Below are 19,174 nucleotides of genomic sequence, written 5' to 3'. Positions count from 1 at the left end.
TGATTGATTAGAAGCTTTGAGTCATGCAGAAAACATTCCAGTCAAGAGAAAGAAAAAAGAGAACCTATAACTATATTTTCCAGAGCTCTTCCTCCCCTATCAGAAGGAATGTCTAGATATGTCAGAAAAGTTAGAGCCTTTCCCCCTTTCACCTGTACTTATTTTTTTTTTTTTTCAAAATATGGGCATAGATAGTTTTCAACATCTACCCTTGCAAAACCCTTGTGTTCCAAATTTTTCCCCCTTCCTTCCCCCGACCCCTCTCCTAGATGGCAAGTAATTCAGTATAGGTTAAATGAGAGATTTTTCTGCACAATTTCCATAATTTACCATGCTGTACAAGAAAAATCATATCAAAAAAGAAAAAAATGAGAAAGAAAACAAAATGCAAGGAAACAACAAAAAAGAGTGAAAAAACTGTGTTGTGACCACACTCAGTCCCTCCCCACCAACACTATAGTCCCTGGGTGCAGCTGGCTCTCTCCACCATGAGACATTGGAATTAGCCTGAATCATCTCATTGTTGAAAAGAGTCACATCATCAGAACTGACCATCGTCTAATCTTCTTGTTGCTGTTGTACTCATTCTTTTCAGCAGAATGAAAATATACTGTTTTTTTCTTTACCTCCAGGTTTGAATGGTACCTATGTACTTGCCACATTTCAGCAGGAACCTGGGCCAAGACTTCTTCTAGCATAAAAGAACAAGATAGAAGGGAAAGGAACAAGTTATTACATATCACTCATTATTTGCCAGACACTGTGCTAAGCATTTTATAAATATCTCATTTGATCCTCATAACAAAACCAAAAGATAGGTGCTGCTATTATCCAATTCCATCCAGAGTTGAAGAAGCTGAGGCAAAAGGTTAATTGACTTTTTCAAGGTCACATCATCAGTACCTGTATACAGTTGGATTTTAACTCAGGTCTTTCAGACTCCAAGTCCTGCATCTTTCTACTGAGTCAGCACTTGCTTCATGAGAATTAATTCCACTGTAAACACTTATATAAATTATAATGATTTACATATGGAACATATGTCATTAAATAAGTTGGGGGATCCTAATTTTCTCTATTGCTTTTAAGTTACAACTATTTGAATTATGGACCTTCTTTCAAAAGATGCTTCTTTCTCAATTCATTGGTTCCAGCAGTTGATATAACATTGTAATTAAAGAAATTGTGTTGAGAAATTGCTCTACCAAAAAATTGCCTCCTGAAATAAAGGTCTTCTAGAAAAAAAAAAAAACTATTAAAGAACTAAACTACAATGATCACAATTGACCCTGGCTGCCGTTAGTTACATCAATGGGAAATGTCATCATCTCTAATCTGGATTTATGTAGATCTGAGATTCATTCCTGGGGCAATCTGATTCTACAGTGAGAGCTAAGCTTTTCCCAAACTCTCTGGATCATTATTCCTTACTCCAGAACTCTATAATGGGAGAAAAATCTCTGAAAACAAAATAAAAATGGAACATATCTAAGGTATCCCCAAAAGGTATCAATAGTTTCTATTCTCAGGAAAAGATAATCAATGTACAAAATAGCTATCAGGAGTAGGAGAGTTACTTCTACTACAAGAGAATGCCCAAAACACAAAAACCTACTAAACATACACTAACAGATCCTGAAATCATAAAAAAGATAATCCATCATCATCATTATAATTTCCATCAAAAGATAAAGGCAAATTCTGACAAAGACAGCAGAGTGGGAGGAAATAGTACAGTCTAATTCTCTCCCAACAAAACCAAAGCAAAGCATCATACTAGGTGGTGTTGAAGAAATCCAAGAAGGAATTACAGTGGACCATTTTTTAAAGCCTAAGATGGCATAGGAAGAAAGCCAGGGACTGTAGGCACTGAGGAAAAGGTTTTAATCAGAAAGCCTGGTGCAGAACCATCTGATGATAATGATAGCTAGCATTTATATAGCCCCTACTGTATTCCATTTGGGTTGTACAGTGTGCTTAGAGAAGACTAGTACCATAGATGTGAGGATTACTGAGCCCTTTTCAGGGCTGCTTTCCACCATTAGTATCCACCTGGTTCACACAGCTATCCCTGTGGCTCCAAGAAGCTCTAGCACAGTGGCCATACCCTGGTAAATGTTTCAGCACACAGGCTAAACCAGATTGAGGGTAACTGAGTTGTCTCAAACCCTTCAATGAGTCAGGGGGTATCCAAGATATGAAGACATCCCTTGGTGGAATAGGTGAATGAGAACAATTCCTTCCAAACTGCCATGAAGCTGGAATGCTAAGATCTTGGTTAGACATCAAAAACACCAAGATCACCCACTGCAGACTAAATCATCACCAATAATCTTAACTTTCTGTTGTCAATGTATTTTGATGACTCTGGAAGAAAGAATGAGGTCAATCACTTCACACAACTCTGCTTCACTTAAATCTAATTTATGCACAAATCTAAAGACATCATCCATGCCATTTTACCATTTTTTAATTTATCTCAAAATCCTATCATTACAGGTATGGAATCTGTGCACATTTAAGTACAACATAAAATCCAGGAAATCTGTCAGGCAAAGAACTCTTGTTATGAGATAACTCAGCAGATATTTTATCCAAATAGCAATTCTGAGTGAAACAAGACTGGCAAGTGAAGGCTCCTTGTCAGAGTCAGATCCGGATACAATTTTCTAGAGTAGCTGCAGTGAAGGGGAGCACTGTAAATCTGGCATCAATTTTACAATCCAAGCTAATCTAATCAACAAGTTTGTATGCCTCCCAAAAGGAGCGAAAGACAGATTCATGAAAATATGATTACCACTTTCAGGAAAGCATCACCATCATCAGTGCTTATGCTCCTACCAAGGCGACCCTTGATGAGGTAAAGGAAAATTTTTATGAATACCTGGAGACCCTCATCAATATGCTGAAAAAGGATACATTTATAATTATGGATGACTTTCATGCAAGAGTAAGAATAGATGGCATGGAATCCTTGAGAGGAATGGAGTTGGAAACTACAACAGTAATGGTCACTCACTCCTACTACATCTCATGACCTTTTTATTACTAATTTTCTTCTTTTACCAAAATGCAAACATTAGCATTTAGTAGACTATGTCAGTGTAAGGAGAAGAAACAGTTAGGATGCAAGAGTGATGAAGGCAATATGTGGTGCAGAGTGCTGGACTGATAATAGACTTATCCTCTCCAAACTAAATATTCACATTCAACCAGAGCAGAAACTCCAAGCAAGATGACTACCAACAGATCAGAAAGTTTTTTTGGAGTGAGAAGAGCTTGTTACTCACTTGGAGGAGAAGCTGAGCCAGCATATTGTTGGTAATAGTGAAGTAAAAAAGGAGAGGACGTTTTTCAAATATCTGGTATACAGCACTAGTTTCTTTTCTGGGCCAAAACAGTTGCAAATATCAAAACGGGGTTGATGAAAATGATAGGAAAATTCAGAAGGTGTTAAATGAAAAACAAGAACTCCACTGGGTTTACCAGCAGGATAGTTCATCCCTTTCTAAGAACGCAGTACATCCAAAGTACAGGCAAAACTTAGAGAAGCAAGATTCTTGGTTCAGCTGGAAGATAGATTAAAATTCATTTTTATACTGATTGCAACAACACAAAGCACTTTTATGCTGCCCTGAAGGCTACTTATGAGCCAAAGACCTATCATGTATCTGAACTACTCAGTGCTGAACAGCTCAGAGTCATACTGATTAGTGCTAAGGACATGATCCTGGAGATATGAGCTAAAAACTTCCAGTGTTCTCAACAGATATTACCAATCAATGATGAAGATAGACTGTATGCCTCAGGTTGAAGTCAATCCCTCTCTACCTAAATTTCCAACTGAAGAAGGGGTTTTGAATGCTATTAGGTTCCTCTTGTGTGGCAAAACACCTGATGCTGATTCTATTCCAGCTGAGATTTACAAGACAGGAGGTCTACTGCTCATAAAAAAGCTAACAGAAATTGTCCTATGACAATCACAGGGGCTCTCTTGGTTACTGCTGGCAAGATTCTTATCTGAATCCTCATTATAGGCTGGTCCTTCCCCTGGAAAACTGTCATCTATCTGAAAGACAATATGGCTTCAAAAAGGGCCAAGGAACAATCAATACAGTGTTTGCTGCCCAACCACTGCAAGAGAAAGGCCAGGAGCAGAAAGAACATAGGTCTGTACTCAGCATTCATCGATCTGACCAAGGTCTCTGATACTATCACTTGTGAGGGCTTGTGGAAAATTATGTTAAAATGTCAGTATTGCATGTCAATTTCATGATGGCATGCTTGCCATGGAATGGGTGATGCTTTTGTGCTTTCCCGGGCACCAATGGACTAAAGCAAGGCTGTGTGCTTGCTGCCATGCTTTTTAGCATGTTTTCAGCAGTGTTGTCAGATTCCTGCAATAAGGAGGAAAACAGCATCAAGGTCAGCTGATGGGTCACACTGATGGTAAATTATTCAACTTGAAAAGGCTACAATGTAGCCAGGACTAAAGTGGAGGGAGAGCTGGTGCATGATTTCTTGTTCTCACATGATTTTGTACTTAATGCAGTATGTATTGATTCTCTGCTGCTTGTGCTAATTATGAGCTAATAATTAATACTAAGAAAATACATGCTTTCCACCAGCCAGCACCATACTATCTGTATGCGGAGCCCTAGGTTATAGCAAATGAAGAAATATTGAATGCTATGGATAAGTTCACTCCTTTGGCAGTATGTTTTCCAGAGATGTCCACATAGATGGTGAGGCTGGTGCATACACTGCCAGAATTAGCTCAGCTTTTGGAAGGCCCCAAAGAAAAGTGTGGAAGAGAAGAGCAGGCTGCTTACCAAAGGTAAGGTGTGCAGACCTCATTGTTGTATGCCTGAGAAACCTTAAGACAGTCCTACATATAAAAGACAGTTCTCATTAACAGAATGATTTACAATCAAATTCAATAACTTATAAATACTGCAAGCACATTTGAGGTTCATATACATCATGGAAATAGAGAACAGTTTATAAGACTGCTTATTAGGTCTCTTCCTTTCACCTTAGTTTTCCACTGTCCAAACACTGTCCATTATAAACCTGCTAATAAAAAGTCAAGTCAGTTATCTTGTCAGTGTCCATCCTCTCCAAAAGCACTATTTATCTCTGACTTGATATGCCCCATGTTCACCATACATCCTTTGGAATTATCTTGGATCATTATCTTGATCAGAGTAACTAACTCTTTCACAGGTGATCATCCTTACAACATTGCTTTTGATGTATATATTGTTCTCCTTGTTCTGTTCACTGTACTTTGCATCAGTTCATATAAGTCTTCTCAGGTTTTTCTTTTTTGTTTGTTTGTTTTTTGTTTTTTGCAAGGCAATTGGATTTAAGTGACTTGCCCAGAGTCACAAAGCTAGAAGTGTTGAGTGCCTGAGCTCAGATCTGAACTTATATTCACCTGACTCCAGGGCCAATGTTCTATCCACTGCAATATCTAGCTGCCCCTTTCTCAGGTTTTTCTGAAATAAATTTGCTTGTCATTTCATAGAGCACACTATTCTACCACAATCACATGCTACAAATTGTTTATTCCTCAATTTATAAGCATTCCCTTGATTTCTAATTCTTTGCTATCACAAACAGAACTATCATAAGGGTTTTTGTACAAATAAGTACGTTTTTCTTTTTCCTTTGATCTTTTTGGAATATAGACCTAGTATCATTATTGCTGGATCAAAGGGTATGCACAGTTTTATAGCCCCTTGGTCACAGTTCCAAAATGTTCTGCAGAAAGGTTGAGCTAGTTCACAACTCCACTAACAGTGCATTAGTGTCCCATTTTTCCATATTCCCTTCAGCATTTATCATTTTCCTTTTCTGTTTTGTAGAGCAAAGTGGTAAGTATGAGATGTATCAGAGTTTTTTTAATTGGCATTTCTGTAATCAGTAATAATTTAGATGATTTTTTTAAAGCTTTTTATTTTTCAAAACATATGCCTGGATAATTTTTCAACATTAATCCTAGCAAAACCTTGTGTTCCAATTTTACCCTCTTCCCCTACCCCCTCCTCAATGTCAAATAATCCAATATATGCATACATATTTATACAATTATCTTGCTGCACAAGAAAAATCAAATCAAACCGGAAAAAAAAAAAAAGAAAACAAAATGCAAGCAAACAACAAAAAGAGCGAAAATGCTATGTTGTGAACCATACTCAGTTCCCACAGTCCTCTCTCTGGGTGCAGATGGCTTTCTTCATCACAAGGTCCTTGGAACTGCTCTGAATCACCTCAATGTTGAAGAGAGCACGTCCATCAGAATTGTAGATAATTTTTATGTGGCTTTTATCAGTTTCATTTCTTCTAAAAACTGTTCATTTCCTTTGACCATTTATCTATTAGGGAATTATTCTTATTTTTTATCAGTCTGGCTCAGTTCCCTACATATTTGAGAAATGAACCATTTATCAGAGAAAATTGCTGTAAAAAAATTTCCCATTTCTTTATTTCTTTCTACTTTTGGCTCCATTAGTTTTGTCTGTACAAAACTGTTTAAATTTCATATAACCAAAATAACCAATTTTATTTCCCTTGATCCTCTCTATCTCCTTTTTGGTTCCATTTTCCATAAATTTGATAGGTATATTTTTCCCTGCTTTCCTATTTTATTTTTAATATTATCCTTTATGTGTAAATCATTTATCTATTTTGATCATATCTTGATATACTCATGTATGCTTCATTTCTTCCAAACTGCTTTCCAGTTTTACCAGCAATTTTTGTTAGATGATGAGTTCTTACCCCCAAATCTTGGATCTTGGGATTTATCAAATACTACATTACTAAGATTATTTACTTTTGTATAATATGTACCTAATCTATTCCAATGATTCATCATTCTATTGTTTAGATGCTTATTGGTTTTAATACAGTTCAAAATTTGGTACTAAATAGTGTACCACAGTTCCCTTTTAATGTCCTGACCTAGTTTTCCTAATTGTCCTAGTCACTCTGCCTCAGGTTATAACTATTCCCTCTAAATGTTAGGATAAAGATCTTTTATCTATAGTCATTCCCTCTTAATGTTTGAAGGGATAAAGGTCTTTATCCATTTTAGACATCATTAGAATATCAGGAGCCTCTCCAGTACCTCCCTCCATTATGTCATCCTAGGTGCCTGCCTCTATTATGTCATTCTCATCCTAGGTTCCTCCCACCATTAGGCCATTCCCATTCAGGTACCTTCCCCATTATGTCATTATTCCTGCAACCCTATAAAAGAATCTTGTTATGGGACATTCACTGCTGGATTCTTGGAGAGGATAGTCTGGGACCAAACCATGGATCCATTTGGTCCTAGTATATCTCTCCCTTTTAAATAAATTATTAAATTGTTCTCTAATCTCTACCTTGCTCAGTTTCTCCAGCATTACAATAGAGCAGACCTTTTTATGTCCTTAAGTGACTAGGGTGTCAACAGTGTCAATATTTACCTGAGGCAAGAGATATACTGATAAATACATATACATACACATATATATACACTCAAAATATATGATGTTTTAGAAGCATATACAACATACTTATGTAGTTTTAGGGTCGACAATCGATCAGATGAGGCTACTCAACCACTTTCCAAATGTGGAAAGTTGAGAAATAGGGATGAGATGGCAAGTGATTTGGGGGAAGATTGTGTTAACCTTGGATTTTAGGAGTTACCAAAAATCAGGTTTGTTCCAGTTGGAACTTTTCTCTGTAGTTAATCTTATGAGACACCCAGCTAGGAAATTTCTAAGACAATGGAAATCTCCAAGATAGAAATCGGAAAGTGTTTCTTTGCCTGAAGATCTATTTCTGTTTACATTTCCCAGTAGCTCGGTACCTTTAACATTTACAATTTTTTCTGGAAAGAAGATGTTTAACCCAAACTCACAATCTATTTCCTCCATAAATCTTTGCTGAATCAAACAGATGATCCTCAGGATGGTGCTGATTCACCAGACTTGGTTAGTGCACCTATGACAATCTCTGCAATTCCTATTATTGCTGGACCTGCAATAGTACATCCAACATATTGAGGCCCATAATAGCATAATTTGGTCTATTCTTTCTCTAGATAATCATTTACTTAAGATCAGGGGAAAAAGAAAGACGTGAATTAGAGAAGGGAAAAACAGCAGCTCCATGTATTTACAGCTATATGAAAACTGAGAGAAAGAATGGGTTAAAGAAGCTTGGCCCATCCAGGAACCCAGAGTAATTCTTCTACCTCCTTACTCAAAAACTGACATAAAAAGGGGTCTTAATCTGTTTTTGTCTTTAGAATGCACACTCAATTCCAACTTAGAAGCCAATTAAAATACTTTTCATCCAAACACCTTAAATCCACAGAAAATAGTTATATAATAACTGCATATTTAATTATGGGCAGTCAGAGGCTTCCATTAACATTTCCAGAAGAAAGCTCACTAAATGCCAATTGAGTTGGCAGCAAGCACAGCACAGTAGGAATGCTCTAAGGACTGGGGTCTTATAAACTAGTCCATTAGTTACATACTTATATGTATCTGGGGGAAGATCAGATAGTTTATGGGAAAAGGAAAAGAATAAGTCAATTCTAATCCATAAATTTTCCTTTCTATGGTCTAATTCAGTTATATACCAAGGGAAAGAATATTTACAAATAATCCAGTGGGTATATTCTGGTGCAAGTGATAAGGAGAGCACAGACTTCAGATCATGCAGAATAAATTTCAGTAAAGAGGGAGGAAAAGGGAAATTATGGCTATATTTTCCCATCCCTCTTTAGAGTTGTCTACCCATATCAAAAAAAAAATAGGCACTTTTTCCTTTCAGCCTCATCTGTCCTCATTCTTACCCTCAGACTGAGAACAGACTGTTTCTCCTGCCCTACAAGCTGTGATGATAACTATTAGCTTTGGCAAGAACTTGGGTCAAAAACTCCTAGCATGAAAGCTTTATGTGACTTGAAATGGTGTCATTAATACATTGTAAAATGCTGGAGGAGCTGTGGAAAAATAGGTACACTGTACACAAGTCACTGTTGGTTCAACCATTCTGGAAAGCAATTTGGAGCTATGCCTAAGAGCTTTAAAACTTTACATAGCCTGTGACTCAGCAATATCATTGCTAGGTCTAAACCCTGGAAACATCAAAGAGAGAAAAAGAAAACCTTTATGTACAAAAATATTTACATCTTTTTTGTAGTAGCAAAGAATTGGATACTGAAGGGATGCCTATTAATTGGAGAATGACTAAACAAATTGAAGTTTATAATATTTATGCCATAATAAATAAATGTGCAGGGGGACAGTTTCAAAGGAACCTGGGAAGACTTATATGAACTGAAGCAAAATGGAGTGTGCTGAACCAGGAGAACAATTTTTATTATAACAATAATATTATAAAGAATATGGGCTTTGAAAATGTTCTGATCAATATCAACCAACTACAATTCCAAAGAACTCATCATGAATGGTTATCCACCTCCAGATATAGAGCTGACAAACTAAAGAATATTTTCTTTCTTTCTTTTTTGACACTGTGGATGCAGAAATTTGTTTTTCATGATTCCGCATATTTATGTGTTTTGTCTTTCTTGCTTCTCAGTGGGCCCAGATAGGGGAACAGTAGATAAAGATAATTCAAAAAATTTTTTAAAAATTCTAAAATTTATTGGACAAAAAATAGCTCACATTTCTACTTGAAAGTTTGAAAATCTCATTTTAGGTGAACTAGGGTAAAATATAGATTTTTCTTATTATGTAAGTAAAGCAAAATAAAGAGTTGAGGTGATTCTACAGATAATTCTCATTAAAACTGTCAAAAGAAAAAATATATACCATAAGCACTTATATAAATCATAATGAACACAATGAACCCTGGTTGCACTGAATTACACCAATACATAACATCCCACAAGGCCCAGGGAGCTTGGATCCCAGATAAGTCACTCCTCCTCCTCTGAAATCATAAAGAGTTGAGATTCATTCTAAGGTTAGCCTACTTTCTTTCTTTTTTTTTTTTTTGGTTTATTTTCTATAATAGCCTTTTATTTTTCCAAATACATGCAAAGATAGTTTTCAACATTCACCTTTGCAAAACTTTGTGTTCCAAATTTTTCTTCCTCTTTTCCTTCTTCTCTAAAAAGCAAGGAATCCTATATGTTAAAACATGTGCAATTCTTCTAAACATATTTCCATATTTGTCATGCGGCTCAAGAAAAATCAGCTTAAAAAGGAAAAAAGAAAACATGAGAAAGAAAAAAACCCCAACCAAACAACAAAAAAAAAAAATGAAAATACTATGCTTTCATCCATATTCAGGCTCTATTGTTCTTTGAATGAGGATGCCTCTTTTGATCACAAATCTATTGGAATTGCTTTGAAACACCTCATTGTTGAAGAGTCCAACACAATTAATCATCACATAATCTTGTGGCTAAGTACAATATTCTCTTGGTTCTACTCACTTCACCTAGCATCATGCAAGTGTCTTTCCAGCTTTTCTTAAATAAGCTTGCTTGTTGTTTGTTACGGAACAATAACATTCCATAACATTCATATACCATAATTTACCCAACCATTCTCCAATTGACGGTATCCATTCAACTTCCAGTTTCTTGCCACTACAGAGGGCTGCCACATTTTTGCACATGTGAGTCTCCTTCCCTCTTTTAAGATCTCTTTGGGATACAAGCCCAATTGAGAAACTGCAGGATCAAAGGGTATGCAGTTTTATAAGCCCTTTGAGCACAGTTTCAAATAGTATCAGTTCAAAACTACCAACAAAAAATTACTGTCCTGTTTTTCCCACATTCCTTTAAACATTTATCATTATATTTTCTTGTCATCTTAAGACAATCTGAGATGTGAAGTGGTATGTCAGAGTTTTTTGCATTTCTCTAATCAATAATGATTTTAGAGCATTTTTTCATGATTATAGATGGCTTTAATTTCATCATCTGAGAATTGTCTGTTCATATCCTTTGACCATTTATCAACTGGGGAATGGCTTGTGTTCTTACAAATTTGAGTCAGTTCTATATTTTAGAAACGAGGCCTTTATCAAAAAGAATGTAAAAATTGTTTCCCAGCTTTTTGCTTTCCTTCCAATCTTGGATGCACTAGTTTTGTTTTTATAAAACCTTTTTAATTTAATGTAATCAAAATGATCCATTTTGCATTTTATAACGTTCTCCAGTTCTTCTTTGGCCACAAATTCCTCTTTTCTACAGATCTGAGGTAGACTATCCCTTGTTCTAATTTGTTTAAAGTATCACCGTTTATGTCTAAATCATGAGCCCATTTCGACTTTATCTTGGTATGGGGTATTATCTATTGGTCAATGCAAAGCTCTGGGGCTGCTTAATTTCAAGGAGGAAAATCGGTTTTGTTCTCTCTTGCTCTGTAGTGGAATACTACGGAAAACCTTCCAATATAATTTAGGAATGGTTCCTGGCCTAGAGCAGGGGTTCTTAAACTGCACCCGCCAGGCTACGGCAAATGGGCTGAGGGGCGGAGACCGAGTGTGACGTTTTGTTTTTACTCCAGTGCGGCCCTCCCCAGTCTGAGGGACAGAGAACTGGCCCCTATTTAAAAGTTTGAGGACCACTGCCTTAGGGTTTCCCAAGTATCAGAAGGGGCAGGGGGGCGGCAAGAATTACAGGTCCCTTTTACAAATGAGCTGAGGCCCAGGGACTGATTGATTTGCCTGTTTCTAACATTCCCTCCCCCTCAATATAAAAAATATATTCTTTAATTCAGTAACACCGAACTCCTGGTTGTTGCTTGAATAGGACCCTCAATCTCCCACCTTCCTGGCATTTTTGCTGTACCCCCCAGACATGTAACTCTCCATCGTCATCTGCACCCCCCAGCTTTCCTGGTTTCCTACAAATCCATCTCCAGCATAATCGCAGAGATTAAGACCCCCAAAGAGAGGGCCATCTCTACAGATGGCCCAAGAACCCCGACGGTTTCCGGGGAGGGGAGTGATGCTGGTGGCTTTGTACGGCCCTCCCCCACTTAAAATCCCCCCAGGACTCGGGGCTCTTCCGTAATGAAAGGCAGCAGTCGCGGAGACGCTCCCCGCGGCTGCCTCGCTGCTCCTGTCAGCCGGTAGTTAGTGCAGAGGAGCCGGCGTGTCTGTGTCGGCGCCCGCAGCCCCGGCACAGGGTCCCCCGCGCGGCAAGCCTGGAGACAAGTGTTACTGACCCGAGCCCCGAGCCTGCGCCCCGCCGGCTCTCTGCAGCTTTGGAGGCCAGCCACGAGGCTGGGGGGTGGGGGTGGGCATTTCCAAATACAAGATCATTTCGGGGGGCGCTCTTTTTTCTGGGGGGACGTTCCAAAGGAGAGTGACGCACGAGATGCCCATTAGGCGGCGCACGCGACACAGCCACAAGCCTCTCCGTCCATGTGCCCCAGTAACCCCCTCACTCAAGCGACCCAGAGTAACCTTCTTTCTCAAGAATCAGTGACCCCTCCCTTCCCGACTCTCGCCTGCTCGGATCTCAGCCAATTGGAGAACAGAGAACGGGCCGGCCTGTCCCGCCCTTTCCTTAAGACTCCTCCTCGAACCAGTTAGAACAGAATCGTAAAATCATTTCTCAGCCGGTTTGGGAATCCTCCAATGGAAATTCTAGTTCCCCCTTCTAAGCCCCACCCCCACCCCTCTAGCCTACCGCGTAGACAGTCTGGTTGGAGTCACCTTTGCCTTACAAACGCCAAACGCCGCCTTTTTCCCTCCGAGCTTCATCAAGCCCCGCCCCCACCGTCTCACAACCCAATAAGAATCCGCACGTCTTCCGACTGGGCGGGCTGACAACCAATGTCCACGCCGTGGGCGGGCTTCAGGCTGGAGTTGAGGTGAAGCTGTTGCGCTTTGCCCACAAGCGTGGCGCGCGAAGTGGGGTGGGGGGCGTCCCACGGGGGCGCCCGGAGTTAAGATGGCGACGGCAGCTGATCAGGACGTAGAGACGACAGCCCAGCTAGTGGTCGGGGTCCTGCGTGCCGGGGTCGAGGCACAGTGGCTTGGGAAGTTGTCGGCGTACCTTGGTGCCTCAGAGCAGGCGTTGCGGCTCATCATCTCCATCTTCTTAGGTAAGGGGTCTCTCCCTCCTCCGGCTGAGGTGCCCCGATGTAGGGGGACACACCTTCCCCCGCCCTCGCCCTCTCTGTCCTTCCTCCGGGGCATCCTCCCTACTCCCCACTCCCACCCCTGCCCTCCCCTCCCTCCCCCAAAGTCACACCAGCCATTTCCGGGACACGAATCTTCCCCCACCCCTCAAATGCCCCCCCACTCTAATAGATTGGCTGAGAACCGGTGCCCCTTGACCTTTGCACTCTCCCTTCTCCTTCCCTTCCTCCGGGTGCGCTCCTTCTGCCCTCTCCCACCCCTGCCTCCGTGCCCCATCCTCACTCACACGGTCCTTGCAGAGGCTGAACCTCAACCCCTCGCCTTAACCCTGTCCGGGGCAGTGCCTCTCTACGAGCCTGTGCAGACCCTACGCGCTGCCCCATCCTTGCCACTGGTTTGGGTGCAATGTCCCCTGATGTCTCTCCGGCCTCTCAGGTCATCTCCCTGTTGAACCCCATTCAGCCGATGGGGGCTCCTCAGTCTGCAAGGCACGGCCTCCCTGGCTTACGTCCCAACTGAAATCCCACCTCTTCCAGGAAGCCTTCTAGATCTCTTCAGTGCTCTCCCTCCTGGCCTGCTTTGTGATGGATGTTTGCATGTGATCTCCAGACTGTAAGCTCCTTGAGGGCAGGGATTAGTCTTTACCCTCTTTGTGTCCCCACCTATTGGCACTTAGGAGAAGCTTTAGACTGTCTGTTGAATTGCTAGCTGCAGGATCTGGAAAGGTACAAGCCCTTGCCCCCTGCAGCCGGAGGAATGCAATATGTAATGCGATAAGTAAACTCTCTGTGACTGGAGAGCCCCGACTACTGAAGTAGTCAAAACATCCGGGGCATCAAGCGGGACTTGGACCTTGAAGGAATCCAGGATTCTCATTGCTCATAAGCAAAGGGTGCCCCGCCAGAGGAAGCCTGGGGACAGAAGATAGCATCTCGGAACAGCTAGTGTCAGACCAGTTAGACTTGTGTGTGGAGTACATGCAAGTGTCACATGAAATAAGCCTGGCAGAGTGTCCGTTATTTTTATACTGTGTCTAATTTTACATATCCCTTCCACCTCACAGCATAGAACTTGCTGCTGGTTTTGAGGGGAATGAACTGATGTTCCCTTTAAAGATGTGGATAGTTATGCTGGTTGTCCACATGGTGTATTCATGCACTCACAATCTGTTATAATTGCCTTCTTTTACCAAGAACATCAGCTCCTTCTACAGTATACAGAACATTCTTCATGCTTGTCTCAGATCCTTAAGCATTTTGTTGGAGTAGTTGAGACTGTTTGCTAAAGAACATTTTTACATTCTATATTAGTGTAGGGTAGAAAGGTGAAACCAAACCTTAAAGGTCGTCTAATCTAAGTCCTTCATATAAAATCAGGATAAAAATGAGACCCAGAGTGGCTGGTTAATGATTTGCTTGATTAATTCAAACTCAGGTCCTTTGACCAGGGCCAGCACTATTTATTGTACTATGCTATTTGTGAGCATTCTTGACTCTAAGCAGCATGGAGAATGCCCTCCTATATGCCAGATGTGATCAGTGTCATCTCTTCGTAATTCTGTGCACCATAATTCACAATACTGTCCGTGGGGCTTCTTGGCAGAGTTATGAGAGTAGTTTGCTGGTTTCTGATCCAGTGGCCAGAGAGGGAAAAAGTGACTTGCCTTTTGGCCATTCAGGAAGTAAGTGTCTGAGGCTGGATTTGAACACAGGCTTCCTGACTTTGGGCCCAATCCACTCTGCCATCTAGCTGCCTCTCAGTACACACTTTTAAAAGATCTGTGCTCTTTAAACTATGTAGATGCTCTTAGAAGCAGATAGTAGGTAGCCGTTGAATTGCCTTAGCCAGTGGTCAGTCCTTTGGAAATACAACTTGGCTAGGGCTGGGCCTCAGTTGCTAGATCAGTAGCCTTTCTAGCTTGTAAGAAACAGTCACAGCTTGGTCTTTGCTGACATCTTTTTTGAAGAACTGACATGCCCCAACCAGAGAGTTGTCAGAGTAGCACTTTTGGTGGAAGACTATACTAGAGGCTGAGAAGAGCACAAAATGAAATTGTTTCTGTACTGACAAGCTTAGAATCTATTTAGTGGGAGAAGGTTTATGTGCATGAAACTAGAGAAAAATAAAGCAATATGTAATTAAATGCTAAATTGTATAGTGTATCTGCTAGAGAAATTCAGAGGGGAGAGGTAAGGATTGGATTAACTACTTTAAAAGGTAGAACTTAAACTGGGCTTGAAGAATAGGTAAGGTTTTATTTGGTTGAGAAGAATAGGGAGAGGGCTCACTACTGAATGAATGAAGTCTTGGGTTGGGTTGGTGAGTGGGTGTAAAGAGTTTCATTGGAAAGAAGGCTTGATAAGGTACAGCCAGATGGTAGAAGGCTTTTAATGCCAGCTTGAGGAGTTTGGACCTGATCTAATAAGAAATAGTATATTACTGATGAATAATAGCAGCAAAGCAAAATTTTCAAAATCTAAAGTAGAGATCTTGAATAAATTCATTTTCAAGTGACCTTGATTAAAAATTAGTATCATCCTTTAGTATGACATCCAGTTTTCCCTATGGATTTTTTCCTGTCACTTTGAACTCTGTTTCAAGTCATCACCAGTAATTCTGGTGGGCCAGTTCTTATCTTTGCAGTTATATCACTTTTTTCCTGTCCTTTCATTCTCAGTTATCATGGAAGTATTATTCAGCATGGTTTACACAACAGTGTTCCAAGTTTTAGGCCCAGGTAAGGTAATACTTTAGACTCATACCACATAAAACTGTTTTGTATAAACAAGTAGCCATTTTGTAATACAATTAAAATTATAGTGCAGAAACATAGCTCCTTGTGGGGAAAAAAGCATATAAAGACAGATACTATGCACATGAGAAAGGTCACAGATCCAAGTGATGATGCCCTTCCTTTCTCCTAGGCATTAGGAAGTACTGTTTATTTGATTCCATTGTGTAGATTAGCAATTAGTAAACTGTTAAGTTGGAAGTATGGTGCTAAATTTTTTTGCTTTATTTCATATATATCAAAGGAAAAAAATGGAAATCCATTTTACATATACATGTAAAATCCATGTATAGCTTTTTGTATCCTTTTCCACCACCTCCAGTCAGAAAGGGAGACTGATGCCACCTACCATGTAGAGATTAATTTAAATCCAGAGTACCTCTTAGGCCTACCAGTTAGTCATATTTTACTGTATAGACTATTTTAGAATTATTTTGACTTTCCTAACAGTTAACTGATACTTCTGTGAAGGCAGGGAGAGCTACTTCAAGAGGTACAAGAAGACAATATAGACTAATTCCAAACAAATGGTCCAATGGGAAGTCTAGTGGTGGGCAATCCTGGGGGGAGGGTGTTGATGTGGCAGCCCTTGTATTTTTGTATATTTGTACAGTTCTAAGAGACTTGGATATCCTTGAGGGTGAAGAATATTAGTAGTAAGTATAATAGTTGGTAGTAGGAAAGGAGGGAAAAGAACCTGTGTATCCTGTTACTTAGTGCCTTCCTGGTATAGACCAGAATTCCAAATTTGATTTTGAAAAGCAGCAGTCCTTGAAGTATTTATTTGTTGTCCAGAATCCCCTAGAAATCCCTGAAAACTTTTCAGGGAATCTGTGAGCTCAGAACTTTTCATAATACTAAGATGTCTTCATTTCTACAGCAAGTATCAATACATATAACCACAAAAACAAAAGCTTTGTTGTATATGTGCCCTCAATCATTTCTGAGAATGTAAAGGAGTCCTGAAACCAAAAAGTTTGAGAACCATTGGTATAGAATGACCCTATTTATCTCAGGATTCACAGTTCTCCAGGAATTAATTTATCATGAGTGGTAAGATGCAGTGGGGTGGGGGAATGAACTTGGGACTTGGAGTCTGATCTTTGAGCTGTTCAACTTACTGTCCTTTAAAGTCTTTGAACCTCCATTTCCTTATCTATGTAATATGTCCTAATAAAACTTATACAGACCTTCAAAATGCCTTTTCTGGAGAGGTCGAAAAAAGGGTAAGGCAGGATTAAGACCTGTGGTTTCATTTTAGTAGGGAGCTCCCATTAAGGAATATCCTTCTCCTAGTGCAGAAAGTAAGGTTGGAGTAAGCATGGAGAGTTAATTCCCGTCATTTCATAGCAGAAGCTGGACTTGAACAAAGGTCCTCTGGACTCTGAGGCCAGTTCTCTTCTTATTGTATTTGATGCATCTGTACAGTAGAAATAAAAACAATTCTCATTTCTAGAATTTATAAGTAAGGTAATAAAGTTTGCAGAGCACTTTCCCTCCTATACCCCCAATGAGGTATATAGTACAACTATTTTTATAGCCATTTTACAAATAAGAAAATTTAAGCATCTGAGTGATTTACTTTCCTATGATTACATAACTAATAAATATCTAAGGCAGTCAGATTTATGCTAACATGTCTTGAATCCAAGTTCAAATTTTTATATACACAGTCACATAGACATTCTTTTTATAAAAAACACTTTGGAAGTAGGGCCAGTGCTCCAAAAAAAGATTAAAATTAATTCATCCAGACTAGATTTTTGGTATGGACTCTTAGTTGGGGGGTATCTAAAAATAAATGCTTTCTAGAATATCCCCCTTTACCTCTTTCAAATGTTATTATGGAACTAACCTGTGGAGACCTCCCAGTTTCTATTCCGAGCTCTGGCCAGAATGTCACCTAGTTTAACACTTTAGCTTTCCTCTAGTACTCTTCTTGGCCTGGAGCTGTGATTTAGTAGATAGCATCTGAAATTGCAATTAGAGCTTACTGAATTCACATCACACAAATTAATGACCTTTAAAGGAAATCCTCTTGTGCCCAGCTACAACTTGCAGTTTTCTTTGGACTACAATCATGTTAGACTCCGTAGGAAACAAATCCATGCTGTACTTGGCTCACTCTACATCCCAACCACTGACACTCGATCTTAGTGTCCTTGATAGTAGAGTTGATGAGCCCTCAAAAATCCTTCCATTTCCTCAACTTCTATAGCACATGATCTCTGTCTCCCTACTTCAACCAAAAACAAAAGGAATATATTTTCAAATTCTTAACTTCTTACATTTTTCTACAAAAATTTCAAATTCCCAGTTTCCCATGCCTCCTGTTTGTAATCCTTTCCTAAACCTCTTAGTCTTCACCCTGACTTTTTCACTATTTTCCTAGCCTAATTTAATTTCCCATTCTTTTTTTTCTTAAAAATCTGGACCATAGAGCTGATCAGTTTAATACAATATTAACCTACACCCTTGCTCCCGCCTGTCTTTCTGCTATTCAAACTCTGCTAATCATCCTAAATTGCCACCCTATCCACCCTGCCTTCTCTGAACTGAATGCTACTAGAAGTAATTAACTCTTGATGACTGAATCCAGTACAAATAAATGTTTCTAATATCTGCTTTCTCCACCCTGTTTCAGGTTATCATTAGTCTATACTTCTATAGCTGCCAGATGTTAGTCTCTCCTCTTTGTAAATCTTTTTTTTAATTATTAATTTTTAAGAATGTTTATATAGTTAGTTTTCCAGTAATTATTCCCACCATAACAAAAACTACAGTTAAGCAAAAACTACCACTACTATGGTCCTTTCTCTGATGTTCTACTTTAATGTTCTTTCACCTATCTTCTGAAAGGTGGATGTTCCAACATCAGTCATCTGATCAACCAACAGTCATCATTGTATTTGACTTGAATTCGGTTTGGAGAGGGGTTTTTTACTGCTACCTTCACTTACGTTATTGTAATTATCCTGTATCTTAGGTTTGGGGTTCTGCTTTTTTAGTTCCTCATCAGTTATAGTCTTCATATTCATCATTTCTTATATGGAACAGTAATTAATCACGCTAATACAGCACGATCTGTTGAGACATTCTTCCAGTGTCTTCCTTTACACAGCTAACCAAGTAATCTTCCTAAAATTTAGCTATGACCACATCACCTTGCTTCTCCTAGATAAAACACCAGCTCCTTAAAATTTGCTATAAAAGGCCCACAGCAGTCTACCTCTAGTTTAA

At 39.5% G+C, this 19,174-nt stretch overlaps 1 protein-coding gene across 1 annotated transcript in view; it reads left to right on the top strand.

Moving 5' to 3' along the window:
- Window positions 1–12,706: 12,706 nt before the first annotated feature.
- Window positions 12,707–19,174, top strand: part of LPCAT3 (lysophosphatidylcholine acyltransferase 3) — a 28,672-nt gene continuing 22,204 nt past the window's right edge. The window contains exon 1 of the mRNA XM_074269093.1: window positions 12,707–13,106. Within this exon, the coding sequence (XP_074125194.1) occupies window positions 12,953–13,106 (154 nt within the window). The 5' untranslated portion in view covers window positions 12,707–12,952. The remainder of the gene's footprint in view (window positions 13,107–19,174) is intronic.

This window comes from Sminthopsis crassicaudata, chromosome 5 (assembly GCF_048593235.1).
Source record: "Sminthopsis crassicaudata isolate SCR6 chromosome 5, ASM4859323v1, whole genome shotgun sequence".
NCBI lineage: Eukaryota > Metazoa > Chordata > Mammalia > Dasyuromorphia > Dasyuridae > Sminthopsis > Sminthopsis crassicaudata.
Note: the sequence above shows the minus strand (reverse complement) of the source record. Positions and strands in the feature narration are given on the sequence as shown.